This window comes from Macrosteles quadrilineatus, unplaced genomic scaffold (genome assembly GCF_028750875.1).
Source record: "Macrosteles quadrilineatus isolate MER2022 unplaced genomic scaffold, UCM_ALF_1.0 Scaffold_5__1_contigs__length_97177068, whole genome shotgun sequence".
Classification (NCBI taxonomy): Eukaryota; Metazoa; Arthropoda; class Insecta; order Hemiptera; family Cicadellidae; genus Macrosteles; species Macrosteles quadrilineatus.
This window is the reverse complement of record NW_026542598.1, coordinates 56,975,950-57,001,215: the sequence shown is the minus strand read 5'-3', so window position 1 is coordinate 57,001,215 and position 25,266 is coordinate 56,975,950. Positions and strand designations below refer to the sequence as shown.

The following is a 25,266-nucleotide window of genomic DNA, read 5'->3' as shown; positions in this document are numbered from 1 at the left end:
AGTATATGTTACATTAAAAGTAATAAGTTAATTTTCCGCAAACCATTTGTGGTATGGTAAGATTTTTTTCCCGTTAAAATGTACAATTTTCCGGTGCGGCCAGGTCAGCCAGGCAGCAGGATCAATACGGTTGGTGCGACAACCTCCCCCTACCCCTCCACCATACAGACACATGGCCTACTTTCAGGCTCTTAGCAACATCGCTTTGTACACCTACTGTACACGACACGAACCTGGTACACGCAATCCGCGGTCCGCAACGATATCTCACATCCACTCGTGACAATCATGTAAATAAGTACGAAAATCCACCAATTTTTACAGTATACAATAAACAAAATCTTGATATGCCTATCTAAAATTACTAAAATTTGTATGTAGAAAAACATGTTTCATAAAAAATATTCATTACGTTAACCCAAGCTAAGACTAATTGGTAAAAATGTTTAGGCTAAATAAAGTGATGCAGTTTAAGTTAATCCGCCGGGGCTCTTGAGGCACCGTAGAAACTATAAAAACAATATATCTTGTGGTCGCCACTTTACCGTTGTCGTCGTCGGGCGACCCATCGCCGTTCTCTCCACGAAACACCCGGCTGCGATACATCCTTCCGCATGCTACAGGCTACGGGCGACCACGACTACGACTCGCGCCGGCGACGTCACATGTTGGACTGGTCGGTCGACCGTCGTCTGCTGCGTCAAGCTGGCCAACCCTCCAGAGGGAAATTTCCCTGCTCTACCCCATCGCACATTGTCATAGGTCATTCGGTATGGGTTCGATATTCTCATACAAAATCCCTAGTTTTAACTGAGTCTATATTTTCGTACTGATTTTATTTCATTGAGTCAAAAGTTCAGTCCACGTTTGAATTAGGCCTACGAAATAAAATAAATAATCCATTCCGCACTCTGCAAGCCTACTTACTGTAGTATTTGCTAATAATTATTAGTTTCAAATCAAAATAGCGATTAAGTAAATTCTAGTTTCAAACACATTAAGGAACGCGATCATGGAATAATAGATAAAACACACTCCCTTGGAATCCATGGGTACGAGCAATAACTAACACGAAAATTATTTCACGACTGATTTGTCTAATTATAAACTCTAAAATTGTAAATATGCCAATATTTTATCCAGAATGGTACCGTTCTAATAATTTGACCCATTATATCACTCTTGTACATCAAGATTGACACAAAATACCAAGTCACCAGGTGATTTATACCCAAATACGGTACTTACGTATTATACGGAGGCCACTTATTTTACAGCGCGCTGCGGCGGTTGGGTTAAGTTGGGTTATCATAAATATGTTTGTAGAACTTTCCTAGTTTCGTTATGAATCGAACTATACGAGATGAGTCATAAAAACTTATGATAACCCAACCTAACCTAACCGCCGCAGCGCGCTGTAAAATAAGTGGCCTCCGTATAATACGTAAGTACCCCAAATACTGTATCAATAATGTTGAACGACGACAATGACTCCTTTTGCAGCCTTGTTACCAACAAAGATACTTCAATGTACTCGAAGTCCATCAAGGACAGCTGGATCCAGTGGCGGTCCCGGGGGGGGGGCGAAATATTTTATTAGCTAACATAAATACTACTAGATGGAGCATATTTAGAAGCTCAAATATTGTTTTTAGGCTTTAAAATCCACATTTTGTCCCCCTTTTTTTCTGGGGGATATTCCATACCCCCCCCACAAGTGATCATCTTCCCAAAATGAAATCCTGGGACCGCTACTGGCTGGATCCAATTTAAAAGCTACGACACCGGCATTGACTTGGGATACTCCAAGTAGACTTCTTATGCCATTATAAAGAACTCTAAAGCCAGTTTAAATGCACGTTTAACGTTCGTTACACTTGGGCTTGCTGTGGTGTATTTTTAAATTTGGTAGAATCACCAGAACCTTAAATGATAAAATTTATAACTTCTTCGGTCAGCTCAAATTTACTTAAAATATGGTTAGCGGGTCCTCAATGCCAACAAAAAGATCTAGAAGGGTGTGTGTTTAAAATATGGTAGCCTACTGACTGACAGAATCGAGCCTACGAAAGACCACGGCTCGATCGCGCTTAAATATTTGAAATAAGTCAATTGAAAATATAAATTGAATAAAAACCACATGTTACCCATTCCAGATTAAAAGGACTTTCATTTTTCCAGTGGTCTATTTAGTGAAAGACAATTGGCAGCAGTGCCGGGTCAGGTGACAGTTGGTAGAACCGCTCACAGGTAGCAGCAGCAGCAACATCGTGACGGTGACAGTGACAGTACGTTGTGTATGTGTGGTATTGTGTTTGAGTAGGTATCACTGTGTCAAGTGCGACGCGACCATTACACATCGTCTTGCAATGTCAAGTACAGCCCTCCCAGCATTCACCACCCGCCATCTTCGCGTTATCAGTGGCTGCTAATAAATATCATATATTTCAGAATACCCCGAACTATCTTACCCGATGAAGAAACTGTTTGACTTCCATACAGTATACCTTTGTATATTGATACACTCCACGGCATGGCTAAGCAATCTCAACGATGATGATGTAAAGAACTACCGGTACACGAGTTGTTCATATCGTTGTAAAGCAATAAGTTCGCGTCGATGTTCGATCTTTTGTCGTCCACGTGGCTATGGAAATAAAAAGGATAGTTCCAGATTCAACATTTTTTAGCGTCATTGTTTTAGTAATGAAAACAAGAAAAGCTCTAAAAAATAAAATTACATTTTTATTAATCATAGAAATTAAAAAAAAAAAATGCTGAATGGTAACATTACCAGAAGTTTCAACCGTTCCCCTACAAAAAATAAAAATGCAAATGACACGAAAAAAGTAGCAATAACACAAAAACAGACATGTAGACCAAGTATTTTTATTTAAGTTTCAACATCTAACACATTATACCATGCCTTCGTATAGCAACATATATTTCATCCTGTAAAACTCATAATTGGTTGGGGCCATATTTTATTTGTTCCAAGATCTCTCTCTCTCTATGGTGAATGATTTAGATTTTTATCAAATTTTGACAAAGCTACAGGGTCCTATAGCAATATCTAATCATTCCAATCAGCATAGCGCCGCACGCCGTCAGTGTTTACGATTTGTGATTGTATCAAGAGACATGTGCAATCTGCAAACGAAAAGTAGTTTGTGGTGTGTGAATTAAAGAGGCGTCCATCTCAGAAGGGGACTACACATGGCAGTAAAAGCCACAGACTCTAGTAGTCCATTTATAAATGGATTTTCCCATAGATGGGAAAACACTCTAATATGTAGTTCTATGAAGCAGATTGATTAGTAGACCTACCATTGACTATCAAACGCAATTGATTAGTACCATGTCCTTAGTCAATGTTGGTACTGACAAATAATGTTTAGTTTTCTAAGCTATTGTTATTCTGATTCTTTTATTTTCTTAAATTGTGTGTTGCTTTGCAGATGCTGTTTGCTTTGGACTTTTCGTTTATACCAAAAAGTTTGGTTTTCTTGTGTAGTTCGATTTGGGCAAGGTTTTAATTTTAATGCATGGCATGTCTTGACTTAGATTATTGTACACTATTTTCATTGAATTGTCAGATAAATTATTTGATTTGAATCCCATAGTGTCCATGCCCTATCTAATCTGTCAGTATAACTGAAGCTGTTACCTCCCGCTACCAATAACATCATTTCCGCCTACTGTTGTATTCTCTCAGTCTCAGACGTATCCGAGACGTATGAAAACTCTAATAGCATAGTTGTCAAAGAGGAATTCCATCATAGTGTCCACAATCTTAATATGATACAACCGACCGAAGCAGTCATCTCTTGTCAAATACAATCAACATATAACGGTCCATTAAGCCAGTACAAGCTACTGTTTAAATTATTTTCCTACCGATTGCCACTCATAGGTAACAGAGATGTATGAAAACTGTACAATATAGTCATGTTGCGTCCATAGCCTAACCCCCAACTTCACGAAGCTGCGATCTCACGTCCCCAATATCAACATAACCTCACTTTCCTCTACAATAGTCTGTACTGTACATGCTGCAAATGCATTTCCCGCCAAATTACCACTCAATAACAAATACTCGACCGAGACGTATGGCAACTCAACTCTATAACACTTGTCAAAGATTAATACCCACCATAGTAAACATCAACATAACCTAACATGGCTAAAGCTATAAATTGCTTTCCCGCAAATTTACTAATCATCACCGGTTATTGTGGTTAGGCTACTTCATTGTTGTACAAGATGTAGTCTAATTTATCTAACCTAACAAAACAACCTAAGCTGTAATCCCTCGTCACCAATATCAACATAACCTAACATTTTCCCCGATCCAATATAATATTGTATAAACTAAATTCTCGGTCTTACGGTGTGCCGCGCCGCGTCAAATCAGTATTACACTACTGTATTTGCAAAACCAGACGTTTCGCCCATTCTATGATGCAGCATCCTCAGTGACACAGCTGAGAGCTGAGACTGATGAAACCGGCCGCTCACGCATACGCATTAAGTATTGAAGATTATACATTAACTACTCAATTCCAAGTTGTAGATCAATTTAACGTGAATAACCTAACCTAATTGTGCTACATTAGGGGGTGGCCGAAGGAGCAAGGGGTTGTTGAACACCCCCCTAAAAAAAAAATCAAACCCAACATTTTCAATCAGTACGCTACATACCCGGAGGTGTCCAATACTGTATCCTCTCCGTTAGCCAGTTGTGTGTATCCATATTATCACTGTCTGCCACCATGTTATCGTATCACCAGTCACCACTCCACCACGAGCACCGGTTGCCGACTGAAGAGTGACGACGTCAGGGAATGCAGCGACCGGCGGCGCTTAGGTGACGTCACTCTTCCAGGAACCTACGGTGACGTGTCTTCTTGGGGAACCCCCGCGCCGCGGCCGCGCCATTCATACTGACTCACTAGTCACTAGTGCACTACGTGTACGTTCATTCATGAATCCACAGGTCCTTGAGATTTCTACGGCGTCGTGCAGAAAGAGACGAGAGAAGAATCTGACACAATTCCTTATTTGGTATTAAATCAAATTATTAAAATTAATAGTTTAAATTTGCATTTCGGTCCGGACTACGAAATCTTAAACCACTTTAATCCATTTAAATGAAAAATAAAAGGTTAAACTTTTTTTAATGCTAGCTTAAAACGATTTGTTTGACGATAATTTCTTGACGAGAGAAGAGCTGAAAATCAGTTTGTAAACTGTAAATCGCTTGACTAACACATTTTAATTTTATTTATATAATTCCATTTTCCGTAATCTCAGAGCTGACATTATTGTAGTTTAAAAATCCACTCTACGTTTTTATTGTTTGTTTTTTGTCTGCCCTTTTTTATCTTTTACTTGAGAATCTTACAAGAAAACAGTTGTGGCAGTTGGAGACAAAGCCTCTCAATAGTTTGTAAACTGCGGAAAATCGTTGCAAGGAGTTAAATCAAAACTCAAATATGCATTAACACGTACCTAGACAATCATCCTTATCCGATAAAGCGGAAGTTTGTCAAACATTTGTAGAAGTAGTGCTATTTTCACCATCGATAAATATAGCCTACAACAGAAAGTTTTAATCGGCGACCTCGTGACGTTACCGAGGCAAAAAAAGACTAGAATGCAGCCTTGGACTTTGTTGCATTTGGTTTAACTATTAGATAACAATGAGTAACAGCAAGTATGCTACGCACGTATAAAACGCAAATAACGCTTTTAGTATGATTCATACTCTATCCAACGAGGCAGCTGAACTGATAAAGTTTATCTGGCCAAAATAATCATACTTCCTTTAACAAGATCGCCGAAGAATTGCAAACAACCAGTTGCGTGGACAAAAATCGTATTAATTGATGCGAAACTATTTGGTAAAATGACGATTTGAGCAGTTAAAAAAAAAATCACCTATAAAGCTGATTCGCTTCCTAATAGACTTGGTGATTCGCCAACAAACAAGACGTGATGGTAGTGGCGCGGTGATGTAAAGGATTTATCAAGTGAAAAGTATTTATCGCCCCAAGAAGAAAGTGACGATTGGATTAACGTTAATACTGGTGGATAGTGAACTATTAGGATGGAGCAAACCCGTACAAACCACGACAGACTCTCTTTCTCTGTGGTGCAATAAACGAAGTCTTAGTGCTTTCAGAATAACAATTTCAACAAAAATATTACGACTTGAAGCACACAAGTGTATGTACATGGAATTGCAGTAGAGGACATAAAAACACTTGTTTGACGACTATTAAGTGAAATGCTGAGGGAGAAGACGGGGTTTGGAGTTGGTACGCTATCATTTTATCGTACGAGGGAGGTAGGCATATCTTAAAGAAGTAGAAGTAAAATATCACCTATTACGTTATGATATGGAGTGTCGTAGCCATTGGACGAAGTAGTCAGGACTTATTCCCATGGTGGAGGGTGAACTCCACCATAGCCGTACAAAATCATGGTACCATGGCAGACTTCCTTTGTTTTCGGTTATATAACGAGTTTTGCCGACTTTGGAAATCGGTTATAGAGATGACGGTTCTAATACTGTATAACACAGAACAACAATGGTATGGTGAATATGAGTTTAAGTGTTGGGGTGGTAAGAAGAGTTACTCAGAAGTGAGTATACAAGTAGGGCCTATATTCGCCCTACGTGGTAGGTGTATCTATCAGAGAGCTAAAAAGGTAAAGCACACAGAATACCTCGTCTTAAGAGGATATGATAATAAATGGCGAGCCGGTGGACGAAGTCAAGGCTACAGATAGACACGTATACTGTATATGTATTTCTGTAGCCCTGGGACGAAGTAGTCAGGACTTGGGAACATTCCCGCACAAAACGCTGAGAAGACCACTTATTGGCTGTTATGATGTGTATTGGCACCTGGCGAGCCGGTGGTCAAGGTGACGTCATACCCAGGACCAGTGGTCATTATCCACAGAGCATGATCCGGCTGCGCCACCGCCAAATGTGGCACACAATCGATCATTACAGATTGACTCACACCTCAAGGTGAGTTGAACCCAAAATACACGCGCATCTAATTGTCGATACGTAATCCGTAATCATGACGGAATATTTCATTTTAAATTTATACAGCTTGTCGACTCTGTTAAGGACACTTTGTTTAGGTAAGATGTCTACGTATGGCTATATATGGTCAAAATCGACAATTGTTTTGAGGAGTCATACCAAAATGAGAAGTGAAGTAGACAGTATCGGAATAGGTCAGTTAAATTTAAGACTTCTCAACCTGACCTCTTACGGCATTCTATTGTGCAAAGAAAAATTAGTGCCAAATCGTAAGTAGATCTAAACATTAGTACAGTTTCTTTCATACTGTATCAACTCACCACCATGTAATGCACGACAGTTCTACGCGCCTACATTCCTTAAAGGCCTATACAGATGGACTTCATAGTTATTCATAGTTAATGAATTGTCGGTACAGTACGTGAAAATCGTAAAATAAGATAATGTAATATTGACGTATTTTTGTGAATCGCTGACGCAGGCGAACTATATCTACTAGTGCTCGAGGATACGAGAAGCCACGGGGAAACAGCCGAGGAAGGACCTCCGGAAATAGCAATCTTGTTGTGATAGGAAATTCCACCTTATCGGCTCTATTAATAGACCACCGTTGCTATATCTGCTGGCGGATAGAACACGTGTGCGACGAGTCCCAGGATTAATTATTGTCCTTTGGAATTCCTCGTCTCGTACTGTATGTTGAAGATTTCCCCTGCACTGGGAACTGGGCTTTACAGTTTGTATGGCTCCAACATGTTGCAACTTTTCTAAGAAAACGTGTTTCCTGTCCTTGTTATCAAAAGGAGCCTAAAATAGTCCTGGTTAAAGGAACAGATATCTTAGTATGAATCAAAGCTACACAAATCATCTCACTCCATTTTTACAGGATAGGCATCGCAAGTTAATTCACCTTTATAATTTCATTGTCTGCATCAAGTTTTAGCATATTTTAAGCAGAATTATGAAACTTATTAAATCTTATACAGTTCAGGATTAGACTTTGCTAGGTCCGTTAAGTAGGTATATTACTTAAAAATATATTTCCTCAACAAAAGAATCGAATTCTGAACTATACCAGTTAAGTAAAATTTCAACCAGAATAAGAAGCATATTAATCTTATTTAAGTAAATCTCATACTGTCATACAAATCGGGGGAAGGTTTCTTAGGATTTGTTTTATTACCGCGTGATGTTAAACAAATTTTTTTTTATAATTACAATCGAATGTATATTGTTTAATGAATGTCTAATACAATGCACCCACTCGTGTTACCGGAATTAACTTTTCGGTGATTCAGTCACTGTATCAACACAATAAGCCCACTTGACTTGAAATTACTTGAAGAGAAAAGAAGTCAATTACTGACTCCGCCACTTCCGCCGGATACGATCAAGAGATCCGGTTTAGTGGAGTGGTCGGATTCTCGGAATGTTTGCAATAGCAACACACTAACACACTCCCACCAGAACAGCTGGAGTGGAGATGAGAGAGAAGCAGAAGAATAATACGGCGATGATTCAGTGATTCACCAGTGACGCAGTCAGCTGATGTCACTGTCTTCAGTACTGCCAACCTTCGCAGAGAAAAGTGGAGCCAAAGCGCGAGACACAACAAACATAAACAAAGGAACGCGACGCTCTATGTGTGTGTACATAACACTTAACACTGATGACTAAAATGAGGTTAAATGTTATAAATAATTTAAAACAACAAGTGTAGACGATTGTTAGAAATGTTTTTTTTAGAAATGCGTTCCAAGTAAGAAATGTTATGAGTTTAGAGACGATAAAACTGTAACATTAAGATGTAAAAATTGAAATTTTCCATCTGACCTCTAAGAAAAAGAATGATTTTATATCCACTTATATTAAAATGACAAATAGTTTCAAACACGTGGAATGTAAAAGAAGTCATAATTTACTACAAAGTAAGGGCGTAAACAAATTTTAAAATTCATGTTTTTTTTTATTAAAAAGAAAAAAAGACAACAAATTTCGAACTTTGCAGTTTCTTTCTACATCTAGTTGTCCTCTCAGTGACCCGGCGCGTGATTCACACTATGACCGACGTGTTGTCTATGACCTCAGGTACACTACACGTACACATACCTTTGGTTTGGTGGTGTTGGCCTACAGTGACTGAGTGTACTTAAAATTATATGACTTAATCTGTCACGTCTGTGATTCCACTGGGATTACAATAATTCTTATTTTGTTTACCAAGGTACAAATGATTCACCCAGTGACGTTTTGTCATGACTTCATCACAATTTTGGAGGGAACATTTTGCCGTTTATAGCAGGGCCGGGGATAGTAGCTAGTAGCTACTATCCCTGGCCCTGGTTTATAGTGTTATCTCTCTAAATGTCTAATCACAGATGACAGGTGGTACAATGACAAAGTGTGGTTACATTGTTATCTCTCTAATGTCTCCTCAATGTTTAGTTGTGGTAGTGGTGGTACAATGACAAAGTGTGGTTCTAGTGTTATCTCTCTAATGTCTCATCAATGTTTAGTTCTGGTAGTAGTGGTACAATAACAAAGTGTGGTTTTAGTGTTATCTCTCTAATGTCTCATCAATGTTTAGTTCTGGTAGTGGTGGTACAATGACAAAGTGTGGTTATATTGTTATCTCTCTAATGTCTCATCAATGTTTAGTTCTGGTAGTAGTGGTACAATGACAAAGTGTGGTTCTAGTGTTATCTCTCTAATGTCTCCTCAATGTTTAGTTGTGGTAGTGGTGGTACAATGACAAAGTGTGGTTCTAGTGTTATCTCTCTAATGTCTCATCAATGTTTAGTTCTGGTAGTAGTGGTACAATGACAAAGTGTGGTTTTAGTGTTATCTCTCTAATGTCTCATCAATGTTTAGTTCTGGTAGTGGTGGTACAATGACAAAGTGTGGTTACATTGTTATCTCTCCAAAGTCTCCTCAATGTTTAGTTGTGGTAGTGCTGGTACAATGACAAAGTGTGTTTATAGTGTTATCTCTCTCTCGTCAATGTTTAGTTCTGGCAGTGGTGGTAAAGGCACTAAGAGTGGTTGTTTTAGTGCAAGTTTCTTTCCACTTGAGGTATTAAACTACAGTATATCTGATTAAAGAGTTACAAAGTTCATCATTTCTGTCTGGCTTAGCGCTTAGCGCTATATCTGCACAATAGCAATGGATAGGTTTGTAGTTAGGCTATGTTTTAACACACTTTGGTTTTATGACTCAATCTAGCCTTTGTTTCTCCGTTTTTACCAAGGTACGTATGAATCATACAGAGTGTTTCAAAATGAAAGAGCAGATTTGGACATGTCACATGTTTGAATCTACTCTTTCATGGGTCAGATTATGGAAGTGGGGTAAATCCACAGCCTAAGTAGCTGTTTTCTCTTGATCTAATTCCTGGAATTATAAAGCTATCTATCTTTTATTTACTCCCGTTAAAATGAATCATATATTTTTTGTACACTCAAAATTCCTGTGTAGTGTGCTGTTACTTAATATAAATACTAGTTGACAATTTCAAAAATGAGTTTTCTCTACTTTTATGGTTGATAGATTTTTATTTATTTTTAGTAATTTTCAGACATTTTACCTTTGTATAGCATGAGACAATTAATTTTAGTTATCTTGAAATACACATGTACAAAGCTTGAGTTCTGCATTCATTTAACATGGGCGTGACAAGCACAGTTACGGCACAGTTGACTGAGTATGTGAGTGTGTGGTGTGTGTTGGTGTGATGTGTAAGGTTTTGTTTCACCAAGGTCGACCAGATACACAGTTCCACTCCTGATACACTGGATATTTATAGGTGTGAATGGCCAACAATGGTTGTGAAGTTAGGTAATAATGCCTTGCCTTCTCCACTCTACATCTGTTGTTAATATACAAATATGGGTTGCTAAACTTTGTCTAGCTTTATAATGTTCACAGGATTAGGCTACTGCAGTTTGGAAGATAACTTACGTACTAGGTTTGACACAAGAAAGTAATTTTGTCTTTATTTGTATATTGGCATAATTAAAAACATATTACAATATACATTTACAAAACACATAAAAAAGTATATAACATTCAAAAGTCCATTGAAAATTTATCGACAGGCGAAATAAGGTTCACTTTTCTAAAATGCACGTGAGTGTGGTTCTTATGACAATAGACATGTACAGTAAGTTACATAATAAACTATTTTCTTAAATCAGACCTAAGGATTTATCGACAAATTTATTTTTGAAAACTTGGTAACATTGTAAATAGACAGAGGGTAATAACCCTTTCTTATATTGAGAAAATCTGCTTTGGAGGCCACATAATTAAATGAAATCAAGTGTTTATTTGTTGATATTTTTAAGAGTTAACCAAATAAAAATTTCTGACAAATAGAATGACTTTAAAAATTACTAAATTCCTTTTTTTTGCAACTCATCATTACCTACTCGACACTGATTACTCTTATATCTACAAAATGTATTACTATAGTTACAGGTATTTAGTTAATTACAAGTTTTAAATAACGTATCACAAGTAGGGTTTGGTTCTAAACTCAGATGCTGTTTATGTCATTGGACGATCTGTTAATTAGTATCCCATCTAACAAAAGGTCAATGTTAGATGGTAGCCAATTACTTTAGATTAAAACTTTAATTTTAAAACCATAAGCAAAGCTAATGGTGTCCTGATGCCTGACTGAAGCAATGCAGGCCTGATGCCCCTAAATGGAGAGAGGATAAAGGAAGTTGATTTAATTTATAGTCTAATTATTTCTGGATTTATGTCTTCTTTTGGATTGTAGTTTTTTGCAGTAATGAACTTAAATTCTAGACCATTTAAGTGTTATCATTTGTGTTTTGTATCTGACTCATAGGAGCTTCATTTCATTTAGTCGTCTATGCAGACTTGCTACCAAAGAAACGAGGGAAAATGGAAGAATAAGAGATTTCATTAACCCACCTTAAGGCCCCATTTTCATTACTTTCACATGATAATGAATACAATTTAATAGAATGGCAAGCTAAAAATTCAATTTGAAAGAGCAACGTACAAAACAGAAATTCAGCAACACTTAAATCAAAGCCATTGTTTGTTTATTGCTGCCGCTTCTTTGATGTAGAGCTTGATATGCGTCACACAGACAGGGCCAACCGTTGTTTGCATTTCAACAAGCCTAATTTCCCAAGTACTTTGCAGTGGGCTTTCCCTGCCCTTGAGCTCCTATGGCTGCCAGGATACACGAACACGACTGTTAATTTGTTCCTAAACGTACGTGAGAAATACAGCGTACTTATCTTGCCGGCAAGACTTGCATACAAAAATCAATGCATTCTACAAAATATATTTATTGTACAAATAATACCGTACTGGAAAACCAATCAAATCGGCTTAGATAGCATACTGCCTGGTTTTTATACTGCCTTTAAATAAGCAATCTAATATTTTTGCAGGTGACTTAATAACTAACTCTTAACAAAAAAAATCTTTTGTAAAAACACAAATATTTTCTGAACCTTTATTATATCAATTGCCAAGATCAATAAATAATTTGTAGAATTACACATACTTTAAATCCCGTTAGTGTTACTTTTTTCAAGGAAATGAGTTTGTATTTCAAAATTAAATTTTCACTGTCCATAATATGGAATGATGTGGAATTATTATATTGAGACATAGGCTACACATTTCACAGGTTGAATTCCATTTTATTTTCATAATAAAAAATATATCTTTAAAAATCTTAAATTTGTTAATAGGCCCATTTTTCTAATGGTAGAAAACTACATTCTAAAAGGCTACAGTTTTTCTGCTCCACAACATTAAAACATGCCTACAACTTTTTTCAATAACTTTTCTCTAAAAATATTATAAAAATGACTCAGAATCGCCAATTTACAGAAAACTACAGACTACAGAAAATGTTAAATTAAAATTCACTAATAATTGCAACATTCCATGTAGAGTAAACACAACATAAAACAATTATACAAAAATATGTTTAGTTAAATTGAGTACAAACTAAAGAAACTTAACTTACCGTATATTACGATATAACACAAATAAGAATAACTTTTTGTTTGAAAGAAGACAGGCTTGTTACATACAGAAATATGCCTGGAAGCCATACAAAGGCTTACAAATATAATCTTGCTAACAATGTTTGTCTAGCCGACCTTAGGATATAATCTTTCATCTATCATCTCCATTACTTGTGAAATGATTAATTAATTCATTTCCCACTGTATTTAAACTGACAGCCAAATCTATATCTATACTTATTTAATACGCAAGCACGATTTTTGTGACAATTACTCCTCCGAAACTACTGAACCGATTGACATGTTTTTGGTGTCATTGGAAAGAGGGTAACGTGAAGTTGTGCAGGAAACTTTCTTTTTAGGGAAATAATGAGAGATTGAGGCCCTGTAGCCCTTTAAAGTTTCGTATTTCTCCATAAGGATAACATGGGAGATAATTTTTATTTACAGAAACATATGTTTCTTACTTGAAAATAGTCAAAGTCTACTACATAATAATTGCTGTGTATTATGACTCTTAATGTATACCTACTACATTTCAATCAAGGATTGTGTACCTTAAAGTTTACCCATAATGGATCTTACTACTTTATTTTAATGCTGGGAATAGTAAAATTTAGTGGAGAATAAGTTAGGTACCATGATTTAAAAACTTTACTATAATAATTTATGTATTTAAATCACAAATCTTTGACATTATTAATTCATTTGAAACTAAACAGCTGATCGACAAATCAAACAAATAATCTACTTCATGTGAATAATGTTATTACACAAACATAGTTTTTTTAACCAATATCTTGATTCTTTTTTACTTGTGGGTGTATTTTGAGTTTGCAGTTATGAAAGCACCAAGCCAAGTAACTTTTTTCAAATTTTCTTTATAAACTAACAGTATTAATGAATTACTACATGAACTTGACAAGTCAGGAGATTAATTGTCAGTTTACCAAGGGGAAGAAGAGTGGGTCCTTGAAACAGACGAAGGCGCAGACACCCAGTGGATTGCCAAGACACAGATTAGACTAATAAAAGGGGGCAGTGGTTTTATTGATGAGGGATATTAATACATCAAAAAGGGCCTTATTAATGGCACAAGGCTTTGTGATCAGAATGGTTAACAACTTAATAGAATGTAAAGTCTTAACTGGAACAAGTGAGTGGGGACATATTTTAATTTCGAGGATAAAAATTTACCCGTCTGAAACAAACTTACCTTTTAAAATGGAAAGATGCTAATTTCTGTTACCTTTGGCATTTGCAGCGCTGTTCTTACCCAGACCAATTTCAATCATGAGCAACTATATTATATGTTGTTTTAAGTAGGCTACATCTATTAATAGGATAAGCATATTCGTTACCGAAAACTCTGACCAAGGTAATCTTCCTGAAGGTAACTTTAAGGCTAAAATCGTAGTATTCATGGAAGTGCTTTTGTGATAAAAATATTTTTTTAGTGTTTATTTTTAAAATTGTGTTTTCTTCAAGCAGCATTTTTATGACCCTCAAAATATGCTACATAGGCCTATTGGTTTGATATGATAAAATGTTTTGTTAAATGTGTTATAAAATCTTTAAAACATAACTACCCTATAACCTTGCTCGCTGCCTATAACATACTTGAATTTGAACACTTATTAATTTACTAAATATAATACACATACAGCTAGAAAATGGCTGGACAGCTTCCCTTCCAAGGCTTCATTATTATTGTTAATTTTCGACGTCGAGTCAATATATGATACGATGAATTTGTTTTCTAAATTCATATGTTATTTTGCGGCGCATTGAGCCGCACAGGTTCACTAGTACTTATTTAATACGCAAGCAGGATTTTTGTGACAATTACTCCTCCGAAACTACTGAACCGATTGACATGTTTTTGGTCTCATTGGAAGGAGCGTAACGTGAAGTTGTGCAGGAAACTTTACTTTTTAGGGAAATAATTAGAGAGTGAGGCCCTGGGGCCCTTTAATGTTTCGTATTTCTCCATAAGATTAACATGGGAAACAAAAATTGTTGTGAAACTCCAGCTGTTGTCAGAAATTAAAAGTGAGAAGAAGGATGTTAATTTTAAACAGTCAATAAGTTTTCTAATCCAACAGTTTGCTACAAACATTTACTGACTTGGTTGAAATGAAATGTTTACTATAGTTCGGCCGCTTAGAAAACGACCTGCGCGCTAATGGTAAACCAATGCTGGAGGAGGTCGCTTTCTAAGCTGCCGACCTATATTTGAATCTGGGTTGGCGTAAATATTACAATGGAAAAAAGCGAGAGAGCCTGGATAAATTGATATACTAAAAATAAAACTGAATTAACACTGTGCTACATTTCTTAGTAATCATTGAAAGAGCCAATTTGCAAACTATGGAAACATAGGAAAGTCATAAAACACCACCAAAGAGAAGAAATAGAAATAATGTTTTTTTTTAGTTTATCATCGTTATTACGGACAACCTAATGCGGAGTAAGGCTATTTGTAGAAAACAAGATCAGCTTTTGAAAAATGATAAGATATTTACAAGAAATTTTGATTACTATGTACATGTTGCTCGAATTCGAGCAATTGCAAAGTATTACAGGAGTTATTTCAAAACGAATAACAGTCATATTTACAATGAGTTTAAAGAGTCAACTCAAAGATTACCGGTGTGTAACTCATGGAGATACTCACGATGTATATAACAGTAATTAACATTTCCTGTAAATATTGTATCATATTTCATAACCTGGTATTGCTTTTTAATGTTTTCTACAAACATTTCCTGACTTATAGCCATATAAAGTTGTCCATGTTTATCTTCGTTATTGATAAACCTAAAACATTCCGGCTGGTTTTCTCCTTCTCAAATTGCCTCGCTGTACAGGCAACACAGGTCATTGATAGAGGGCCAATTGAGAACGAAAAGTCGTTTTGGGGTAGTGTTAGGACACATTTGTAACCTAATAGTTGAGATTGTCCAGGGTCAGGTGCTGACTGTCCCGCTCCACTGTTCTGTAGCTGCGGTCATTATCACGATTACGCCTCCTGTCTATGTTTCGTTGTCATCACGTCGAAAGCATTTAAAAGAAGAAAAAAAACAACAAATAAACAAATTATAGCTACACAAAACAACGATAAATGCACAAATTTAAGTTACAGTCATGCTAACACGATCCGCCATAGCGACAAAAAACAACAATAAATACGCAAATTTAAGATACAACCATAATAACGCGATCCGTCTTGGAGGTTATGTTTACACAAACTGAAATAGTAAATAAATGTACTCAATGCGTTTCAATGAATTGAAAGATAAATAACAGCAATTAAATTATACAGCTGATCAAAATGTAAACAATTATGTTCTTCATAAGGATAACATGGGAACTTTCAAAGCCACTGGGGCAGAGCCCAAGGGACTTTTTCAAAAATGTAAGGCCAGTTTGCAAATCTACGCAACACGCTCTTTCCAATGAGACGTCAATGGATAAAATCGGCAAAGAAATGGCGGAAGAGTTCAACCGACAAAGTTTCATGTAGCGTATTAATTATATAGATATCGATCTGTTATGTACATCATGAGTATTTCCAAAATCTTTGAGTCGAATCTTTTAAAGTGATCAGAAATTATGACTTATTCATTTTAAAATAACGCCTGTAATACATAGCAATTGCTCGAATTCGAGCAACAGGGACACTAGTAAAACTTATTACACAAACATATAATTAAGCGCTAAGCGTTGACATGTTGATATCATTAAGCTGTTCTTAAGCACTAAGAAACCATATAGCCTGATTTCCATTATAAATAAAAATAAACAAAAAAGTACAACCAAAACAGTAAATGTTTACAGCCATACTTGTTTACTTAGCCACGGATTTCTGTTCGCAATAAGACGTGAGTGTAGCAAATACATGAGTTTATCGTTGCTAGGCAAAGAGCATACACCCGAAGATCGGATAGTCGAAGCTCTATGACATCAACCCTTTAGGAGTTTTACATCGGGTAAATTAAGTTTATTTTTGTTGATTTAGAATTTTGTTTGCTTGTTTGCAAGGAGCCTTGCACCAGGCCAATATGTATATATATAAACAGCGAGGTCTTTCCAACATCCTCATTGTAAACTGTGCTGAGTATTGTATACTAGGATTGCTTTCATAGCAATGAAAGCCAGTTAAGCGGAGCAATCATGATTCATGATCTTTAATCAAACAATAAATTAAAATTGTTTATATAGATATATTACAAAATACAAATGTTCCACACTCTGCACTGCTAGCCTTTACTACTTCCTTCAGCACTTCCTACGTTGTGTCGCGGACCTGTTTCCCTTCCTTCCCATAGCTTTATAGTATTAAAGATACCTTAATGTAACTGCCTCAAACGGTTCCCACACTCCGCACTGCCAGTCTTTACTACTTCCTTCACCACTTTCTACGTCGTGGAACTGGTTTCCCCCCTTCCCATAAAACATGTAACTGCCACTAACGGTTCCCACACTCCGCACTGCCAGCCTTTACTACTTCCTTTACCAACTCCAATGTTGTGGACCTGATTCCCTCCCTTCCCATCACATTTTAGGATTGCAGATACATTTATCTAACTGCCACAGACGGTTCCCACATTCCAGACTGTTCACCTTTACTACTTCCTTCACCACTTCTTACGTATAGGAGCTGTTTCTCTCCCTTCCCATAGCATTTTAGTATTGCAGATACATAATGTAACTGCCATAAATGTTTCCCACACTCCGCATCGCCAGCCTTTACTACTTCCTTCACAGCTTCCTATGTTGTGGACTTGTTTCCCCCCTTCCCATAGCATTATATTATTTTAGATACAATTATCTAACTGCCACTCCATGAATATTTACCACAATCCGCACTTCTCGCCTTTACTACTTCCTTCACCACTTCCTATGTCGTGGACCAGTTTAAGTTAGCCATTTATGAGTTGGATCCATGAAGGTAATTCACCGATGAATTTTTTAAGATAAAATATTATTTGTTATAACCTTATTTAGCAACGTAGGGTAAATCAAATCTGTTAATGTACCTAAGAAAGTATGTTTTATCTATGACTGTACATATTCGATCAAACTGTCGTTTCCAAATTGCGACTTAAATGTAAATCTAAGACTTTCTCTGTTGTATTTAATCAGTAGTTGTAATCATCCGATTCTTCCCTTTGTACTGTGTTTAGGTCGTGGATTAATTTTAACATAGTCTATGATTCTTTGTTTTGTTTACATTTAGGGCCTACGTCGTTACTTTGTAACCATCATAGCAACCCATAAGACCAATGTTAAAATTTTAAAACTTTGAGTTGCTTTACATTATTAAATTGAAAATTGAAATTGGTTATGTCTAATAGCAAACATTTGACAAAACAACCTTGGTAAGTTTGGCTAGAATTTGTTCAGCCGTTATTGAGATTAAGTGTTATAGGCCTAACGATTGCATTGAAGTTGATCCCAAAGAGCTTTGCTTCACTCCACTCAATAAAAGTATTAATCTATTTATATCTATAAAAGAGGAAGTATGTATGTATGTATGTTAGGTACCTACTTTGTTTGGTTGCCATTTAATAAGTATTAAAGTATATACCCTATGGACTCCAAAACCGCTTGACAGATTGTAATGACACTTTCAGGCATTATAAGCATTATTCAAGGATGGTTTGTGTAAAGTTTGGTGCAGATCTGATAAAAGGGCTCCGCCCCAGTGGGGTTTGAGGGGTGCAATGTCAAACTTTTGGAACACAAATTTATTAAAAAACCCGCATATATAGAACAGAATAACCTTTTTTTCTAAATCAAAATTTTAAAATCCGTTAAATTTGTTTATTTTAAAATTACCTACAAAACAACAAAAAAGAATCATCAAGATAACTGTAGTAGCTCCTGAAATAATGGTACCAAAGTGCAAAAATTACAAACTTACAGGAATTCGCATTTAATAAAGGGGTTACATTTTTTTCTACTGATTTTATTATTTTTGTGTTATGTCATGTTATTGGTGAACACGCAACGCTGCACTCGTCAGTGCTACGCCGTTGCCATCTGAGCTATCACGCCACCATCGCCCTACCAGGTAGATTGCAGTTATAAGCAAGCTCACGACAACACTAGCGCTCGTAGGTCTGATTTATAAGCTCATCACCATAAGCCCATTTGTAATATTTTAGGGATTCGAGATTCTATTTTTTTAGGATTTTGACCATCTCTACTTACCAGAATCAAAATCTGAGCTCCCTGGTGCATCCATCCCCCCTCCTTGACCATGATATTTGTCTGAAAAAAAAAAGAATTATTTTAGAATATTTGGTAGCTTTGTATTATACGGAGGCCACTTATTTAACATGTGCTGCGGTGGTTAGGTTTGGTTGGGTTATCATAAAATATGTTTGACTATTCTCGTTTCGTTATGCAAATTTTAAAATTAGTTTTGTTATGTATAAATCAAACCATACCAGATGAATCATATTATTCTCATTTATTAATGCATTTTTTATGCATTCATTCAATAAGTTATATTTTTATTTCTCTGAGTTTAAGTTGAAAATCATCTATTTTTTACGTGATAGCCTAATCATTAACTTATCACTGACTTGAATTTTTTCAAGCAAACCCTGAAAATAACTTTGTAATTAATTAGTTTTTCCAATACAATATAAAATCATGTAGGCCTACCCATAAAAGAGTGAAACAAACTTATTTGAAAACACAAAATCCTATCAAAACACTAAATCTAACGTAAGCCTAAGTCATTTTCTTCTTTACATTTTATACATATAATATTACAATATCTTATATATTTAAAAAATTTGGTTTTTCTTTTCCGAGTTCGTTTGGCTCTTCTACCTAAAAGATTTTCATGATCGAGGTCTCAAATTGAAAGTATGCAGGCACAGATTTAACCAGTGGCGGTTCCAAGGGGGGGGGGGCTACAGGGGCTATAAAGCCCCCCCTTGGACCCTGGAAAAATAAATTTAAACGTACATTTCATCCTTAAAATACGCAACCTCATAAAACAAGACATTGATGTAGTTTTTATTAAACTTAAAAGCGATGGCAGGAGTAGTATTAAGTCCCACATAGAAAAACTTTGTGGACACTAGCACAACAAATAAAACAATATTCTACGCTATGGAAAGTGTTGTACGCATCATCAAATTTTTACAGCAGTCAGCTGTTGACATGCTAGGGCAAAGGCAAGCACTGAGCGCGCGAGTGAGGACGGGGAAACAGCTGATTTCCTGATGTTCCACAGTTAGTTGTCAAATTGTCTGCTAGCCACTAACTTTACACAGGTATCAATCAGCCATCAGCGGTAGCACCAGAGTGGCCTATTACCATTGACTATATAAACATTAGTGTTAGTGTTAAAGTTTATAAAGTTAATGCCATTACTGAATTCGATACAATACATATTGTGACATATCTATGAAATGGAGAAAAACGTAAAGTTAAAAAAAGTGTCTACTTGCTTGCATGACATATAACAGGTGAAATGGGAGGTTTTAGGACAATTTGGCACAGTTCTAGCCAGTAGAAATGGCTTTATAAAGTCACTAAACGGCTTTTAGGAGATGGATTCGTAGTCTACAGTAGGTCTTTGTTGTGAAATTCATGAATGCAAGTTCGCCATAGTTTGAGTTTAAAATGTCTACTTGCTCATGACAAAGACAAATAACAGGTGAAATGAGAAGTTTTTGGACGGTTGGACACAGATATAGACATTAATAATGGCTTTAGAAAGTTAGTAAACAGTTTTTATAGCAGGATATGGCCGTAGCCTACAATATGTTTTGAGATTTATGAATGTAATCGTCATGGTTAGTTTTAAAAATGTCTACTTATTCATGACAAATAAATGTGTAAATGGGAGGTTTTGCACACAGTTCTAGACGTTAAAACTGGCTGTAGAAAGTCGCCTAACGGCTTTTAGGAGGATATGGCCGTAGACTACAGTGTGTTTTGAAATTCATGAATGCAATCGTCATAGTTTAATTTGTTAGGCTAAATGTCTATTTGCTCATGACAAAAAACAGGTGAAATGGGAGTTTATGGACGATTGGGCACGGTTTAAGGTGTTAAAAATGGCTTTAGAAAGTCACCAAACGGCTTTGAAAATTCCAAATTTTTGAGTCCTTGATGGCAAATCTGTGTGTGCATAGGTACCTTCAATTTGAGACCTTAATCATGAAAATCGGTTGGGTAGAAGAGCCAAACGAACTTGGCAAAGAGAAACCAATTTAACTCCCTTAAGAAATACATGGAGATCAAATTCCGTTAACAAATTAACCAGGTGGGATTATAGATGAATATATGCCGATCCTTGATGGCAAATCCAGTGGCGGTTCTAGGACCTTGTCAGGGGGGGCTTGGGGGGAGCACCCCCTGACAAAGCAGGGGGGTCCGGGGCTCCTCCGCCGGGAAAATTTGGAATTTTCAAAGCCGTTTGGTGATTTTCTAAAGCCATTTTTAACACCTAAAACCGTGCCCAATCGTCCATAAACTCCCATTTCACCTGTTGTTTGTAATGAGCAAAAAGACATTTAACATATCTTTTCTGTTATCGAACGGAATTTCAAAATTGTAAGCAAGTCTGGTTAGTTATGTTAGTTTAGTTTAGAACAGTTTAATTTCTTAATCCATAAGCCTACATATATTTTTGCCCAAACAAGACTAGTTGTTGTCAATTTGTAGGCTATTACGTTTGAAGATATTAAAACAGAAGGAATATGGATCGTAAAGGAAAAAAAATACAACAAAAAATCATCGATTATGAATGATTGTTCTCTTTAACAGAAAGTACCGGCTTTTCAAACCTTTAACAAACAAACTACCATTACAATTCATGATATTGAGTTATTTGTTGAGTTTTCTAGGGACTGGATTCCAAGAAACAAGTCGTCAAAAGCGTCTGTCCCCCTCCCCCTCTTATTAGCCTACTTGTTGTTTGATTTTGCTGCCCCTTCCTCACATGCCATAGGCTGAATCACTCGAAACTAACTCAAATATAACTTATACCGTATGTTAAATTATGGAGAGAATCGTATTTAGACACACAATAACTTAACTGGTCTCAAACCTTTCCCGGTAGAAAAGTCTTTTCTGTAGGCCTACCGCCCATTTCCTGCCGATCCAGTCCAGTTAAAGCAATGTGCTGGTAAAAATAGTCCGGTTAAAGAAATGTTAACTTACTTCAGCCAAGGTTAGTCCGGTTAAAAAGGTACCAGATAAGAGGGAGTCTACTGTAAATCAGTCTTGTATTATACCTAATCAAAATGAAAAAAAATTAAGATTTAACTTACTTAAGCTACTGTGAACAGTTAAAGGGTACATTCATTGCTAAGAAAAAACTCATATAGGCTAACTTAATAGAAAATATCAGAAGTCACCATCTGCAATGGATTTGTCCACGTAATAACCTCCAGGGTATATTTTTTTATGGTATGAGAATGGACCCAGCTGTTCCTGATCATTGGGCTTTAAAATTACTCTTGAGAAATAAAATGATCCTGGCTAAGAAAACAGCTGGATTGTTGTTACAAAGCTACACAGGATCCCTTCACACCATTCTACACTCATTCTTCACTCATATTTGGGTTGAAATATGCACCTATAGTAATACCAGAAACAAAAGAACCCTGGGCCATTTCGAGCCGCGCAGGTTTGAATGCTACGCCACCCTACCTGCGCGAACCACGTGATCTTTTCGTTTCTGCGCAGGTTGTTTTGTTCTTGGGATATCTGTAGCATACCCATCTCAATGATTGATAACTTAATTGATGTTTTCATTTAAGGGCTGAATTAAACTTATTTATTCTATGGCTTTGATAAAATGAACTAGGCCCTAATTTGTATTAAATTTTAAGTAGCAGGCCTTGGATGACAATCAGTTATGCGATTAGCATTAAATCAGTTTCTTAGGAAACAGTGCAGCTGTGGTTTTGGACACTTAAGTATCAACTTGACCAAACTTAGCCTACTGTTATCTATAAGTACATTAGGCCTAAGTTATTTCTATTTCATTAATTGATAGTCCAATGAAAAATGGCATCTGGGTCCGGAATCAGGCTTGGAATTGAACCAGCGAAACTTCAAATTTAAAGACCAGCACAAAGTAACATAACTTAAGTAAGTTTAACCACTCGACCACCCAAACTAGGATACGGTAACTTACTTTGAGGTATTCACAAGTTAAGAAAGGTAAGTTAAATCCTACCCTACTTTATTATGTAACTTACCGGTACCTATATTTCTAACAGGCAAGAAAATCGGCATACAATTGTTCAGGACTTCAGGCGTCTACAAAATGATATCATTTCTCATAAGTTAGGCAACGCTTAACTTTCACATGGACTTTAAAAAAAATTTTCCAAACACTTTAGTTTGCTTTAAGTTTGGTTTCAGATTTTTTAGTAGGTCCTGCGCCTAAACATTTCAAGATTGCAAAAAAAACCAACAGTCAAGTTAGGCTCAATTTAAAAGACCAGCTGTTGAGAAATCCTGACTAAATATTGATGTATTAAAGCTCCATTAGCCTATTAATATCTCTCAGTGGTGACCTGTTTATATTAAAACACTGAAAGCAACGAGCTTTCAAGAAAGTATCCTTAATCCATTTTGGACATCTCAACAGATTGACAAATCCTTGACTGTGATAGGCCTTGGATGTCAAGTAACAATTGAGTGATTTATGATTAGAATAATTCTACTCTGTCTACTTGGATACAGCTAATGATTGCTATCAACAAGTCATAAGGGTCTTAAAACTTTAGAGGGAACGTTCATAAGTTTCTATTTAGAATAGTGGTGCCGAGACATAAGTTTAATCCTACTTCATTTTGATCAATTATATGACAATTCAGTAACAGACCTACAAATCAGTCACACAGGAATCTTACAAGCGCCATTTAAATCTAAATACGGTTGATATTTATACACAGTCCACAACTAAATTATTGCCGACTTGAAACTCCATTTCCAATACAATATATTATTTTATCCAGATTAAAATTCAGAAAATCATAATCGCCATCTTGGTACCCTTCTATTGTGGAGATGTACAAACGTCAAAGTAGGCCTGAGGAGGGATATCCTGAACGTTAAGCAGTGAGAAAATGATGCTTAGATATTTAATAAGTGAGTAATTAGAGAATAAGTGTAAATATCAAGCTTACTTTGACCCTGGGGTTGATCATCTCCACTCTCGCGGTCGGACATATCCTTTACCTAGAAAGCGATTTAACCCTCTTTTTGCCCGAAAGGTAATTATTCCTACGCCGGACAATGCTACGCCACGTCTACCGTATAAAATAGATCATGAAGTAATTTAAGATTGAGGCTATATTGATTTTTCGACACGCAAATAAGTGACACAAACACGAACTAAATAACGTTTAAAGTAGAAAATACTAAATTCTCCTCACTATAAATTCGGTTTTACAAGAAAATGAAACGATTTGACACTTGAAGGGGATATGACGTCTTTGTGTTCTGCTGCACAAGTGCCTTCTATGACTACTTTGAACAGTAAACAAAAACATATGTTTCTCACCTTCTGTATCTTAAATTTTCTATATGCATATGTATGATTATGTAAAAATTAGCTCATTATGATTGCAATAAATTAATCAAACGGGATAAAATATCCCCACTACAGCAAACCTGCAGAATAAGGGAATTCCTATTTGCCTGATTGGATTTACACAAAAATATTTCCCTAAATCACATTTTTATTTACTATTTAAATAGCAATATTTTAACGAGTAAGGCCACGGCCTAGAGCTAAAGGCGGCTGTGGTAGTCCTCAGGACATATGATCCTACTATGGGATGTCCCTGGGATAAAGTGTGCTGTCTGGGCCATGAGGCCTTATTACCTTATTACCTTATTACCTCCTCCTTGGCTTGATACCAGCATTAAGCTGGTTAGGCTGCGTCAACTATTTCAATTATAAAAATAAAAGCTAATATTTACAATATTTACAGACTTCCATTTAGTCGGATTAATAGACTTAATGGCGGTGGATTTAAAGTCCCGTGAGGTCGTCCTCAAAGAACTCCTTAAGCGAGTAATATGGCCTAGCTTTTAGCCAACACTTTAACCTGGCTTGAAACTGATTTTTGTTTAAATCCCTAACTGCAACCGGCAACTTATTGGTCAGTCTGAGGGCCAGGACCGGGA

The 25,266-nt window shown here is 36.3% G+C and overlaps 1 protein-coding gene across 4 annotated transcripts in view; it reads right to left on the bottom strand.

The window, feature by feature from the left end:
• Nucleotides 1–24,535, bottom strand: part of LOC128994148 (transcriptional activator protein Pur-beta) — a 52,976-nt gene extending 28,441 nt beyond the window's left edge. The window contains exons 1-2 of one of the 4 annotated variants that reach the window (XM_054418466.1): nucleotides 24,261–24,535; nucleotides 19,303–19,362 (exon numbers count right to left, since the gene is read on the bottom strand). In XM_054418466.1, the coding sequence (XP_054274441.1) occupies nucleotides 19,303–19,362; nucleotides 24,261–24,303 (103 nt within the window). In that variant the 5' untranslated portion in view covers nucleotides 24,304–24,535. Of the gene's footprint in view, nucleotides 1–545; nucleotides 680–4,701; nucleotides 4,814–19,302; nucleotides 19,363–24,260 lie in introns of those variants that run through there. The other 3 variants (XM_054418467.1, XM_054418468.1, XM_054418469.1) reach the window with 3 other exon arrangements.
• Nucleotides 24,536–25,266: the final 731 nt, after the last annotated feature.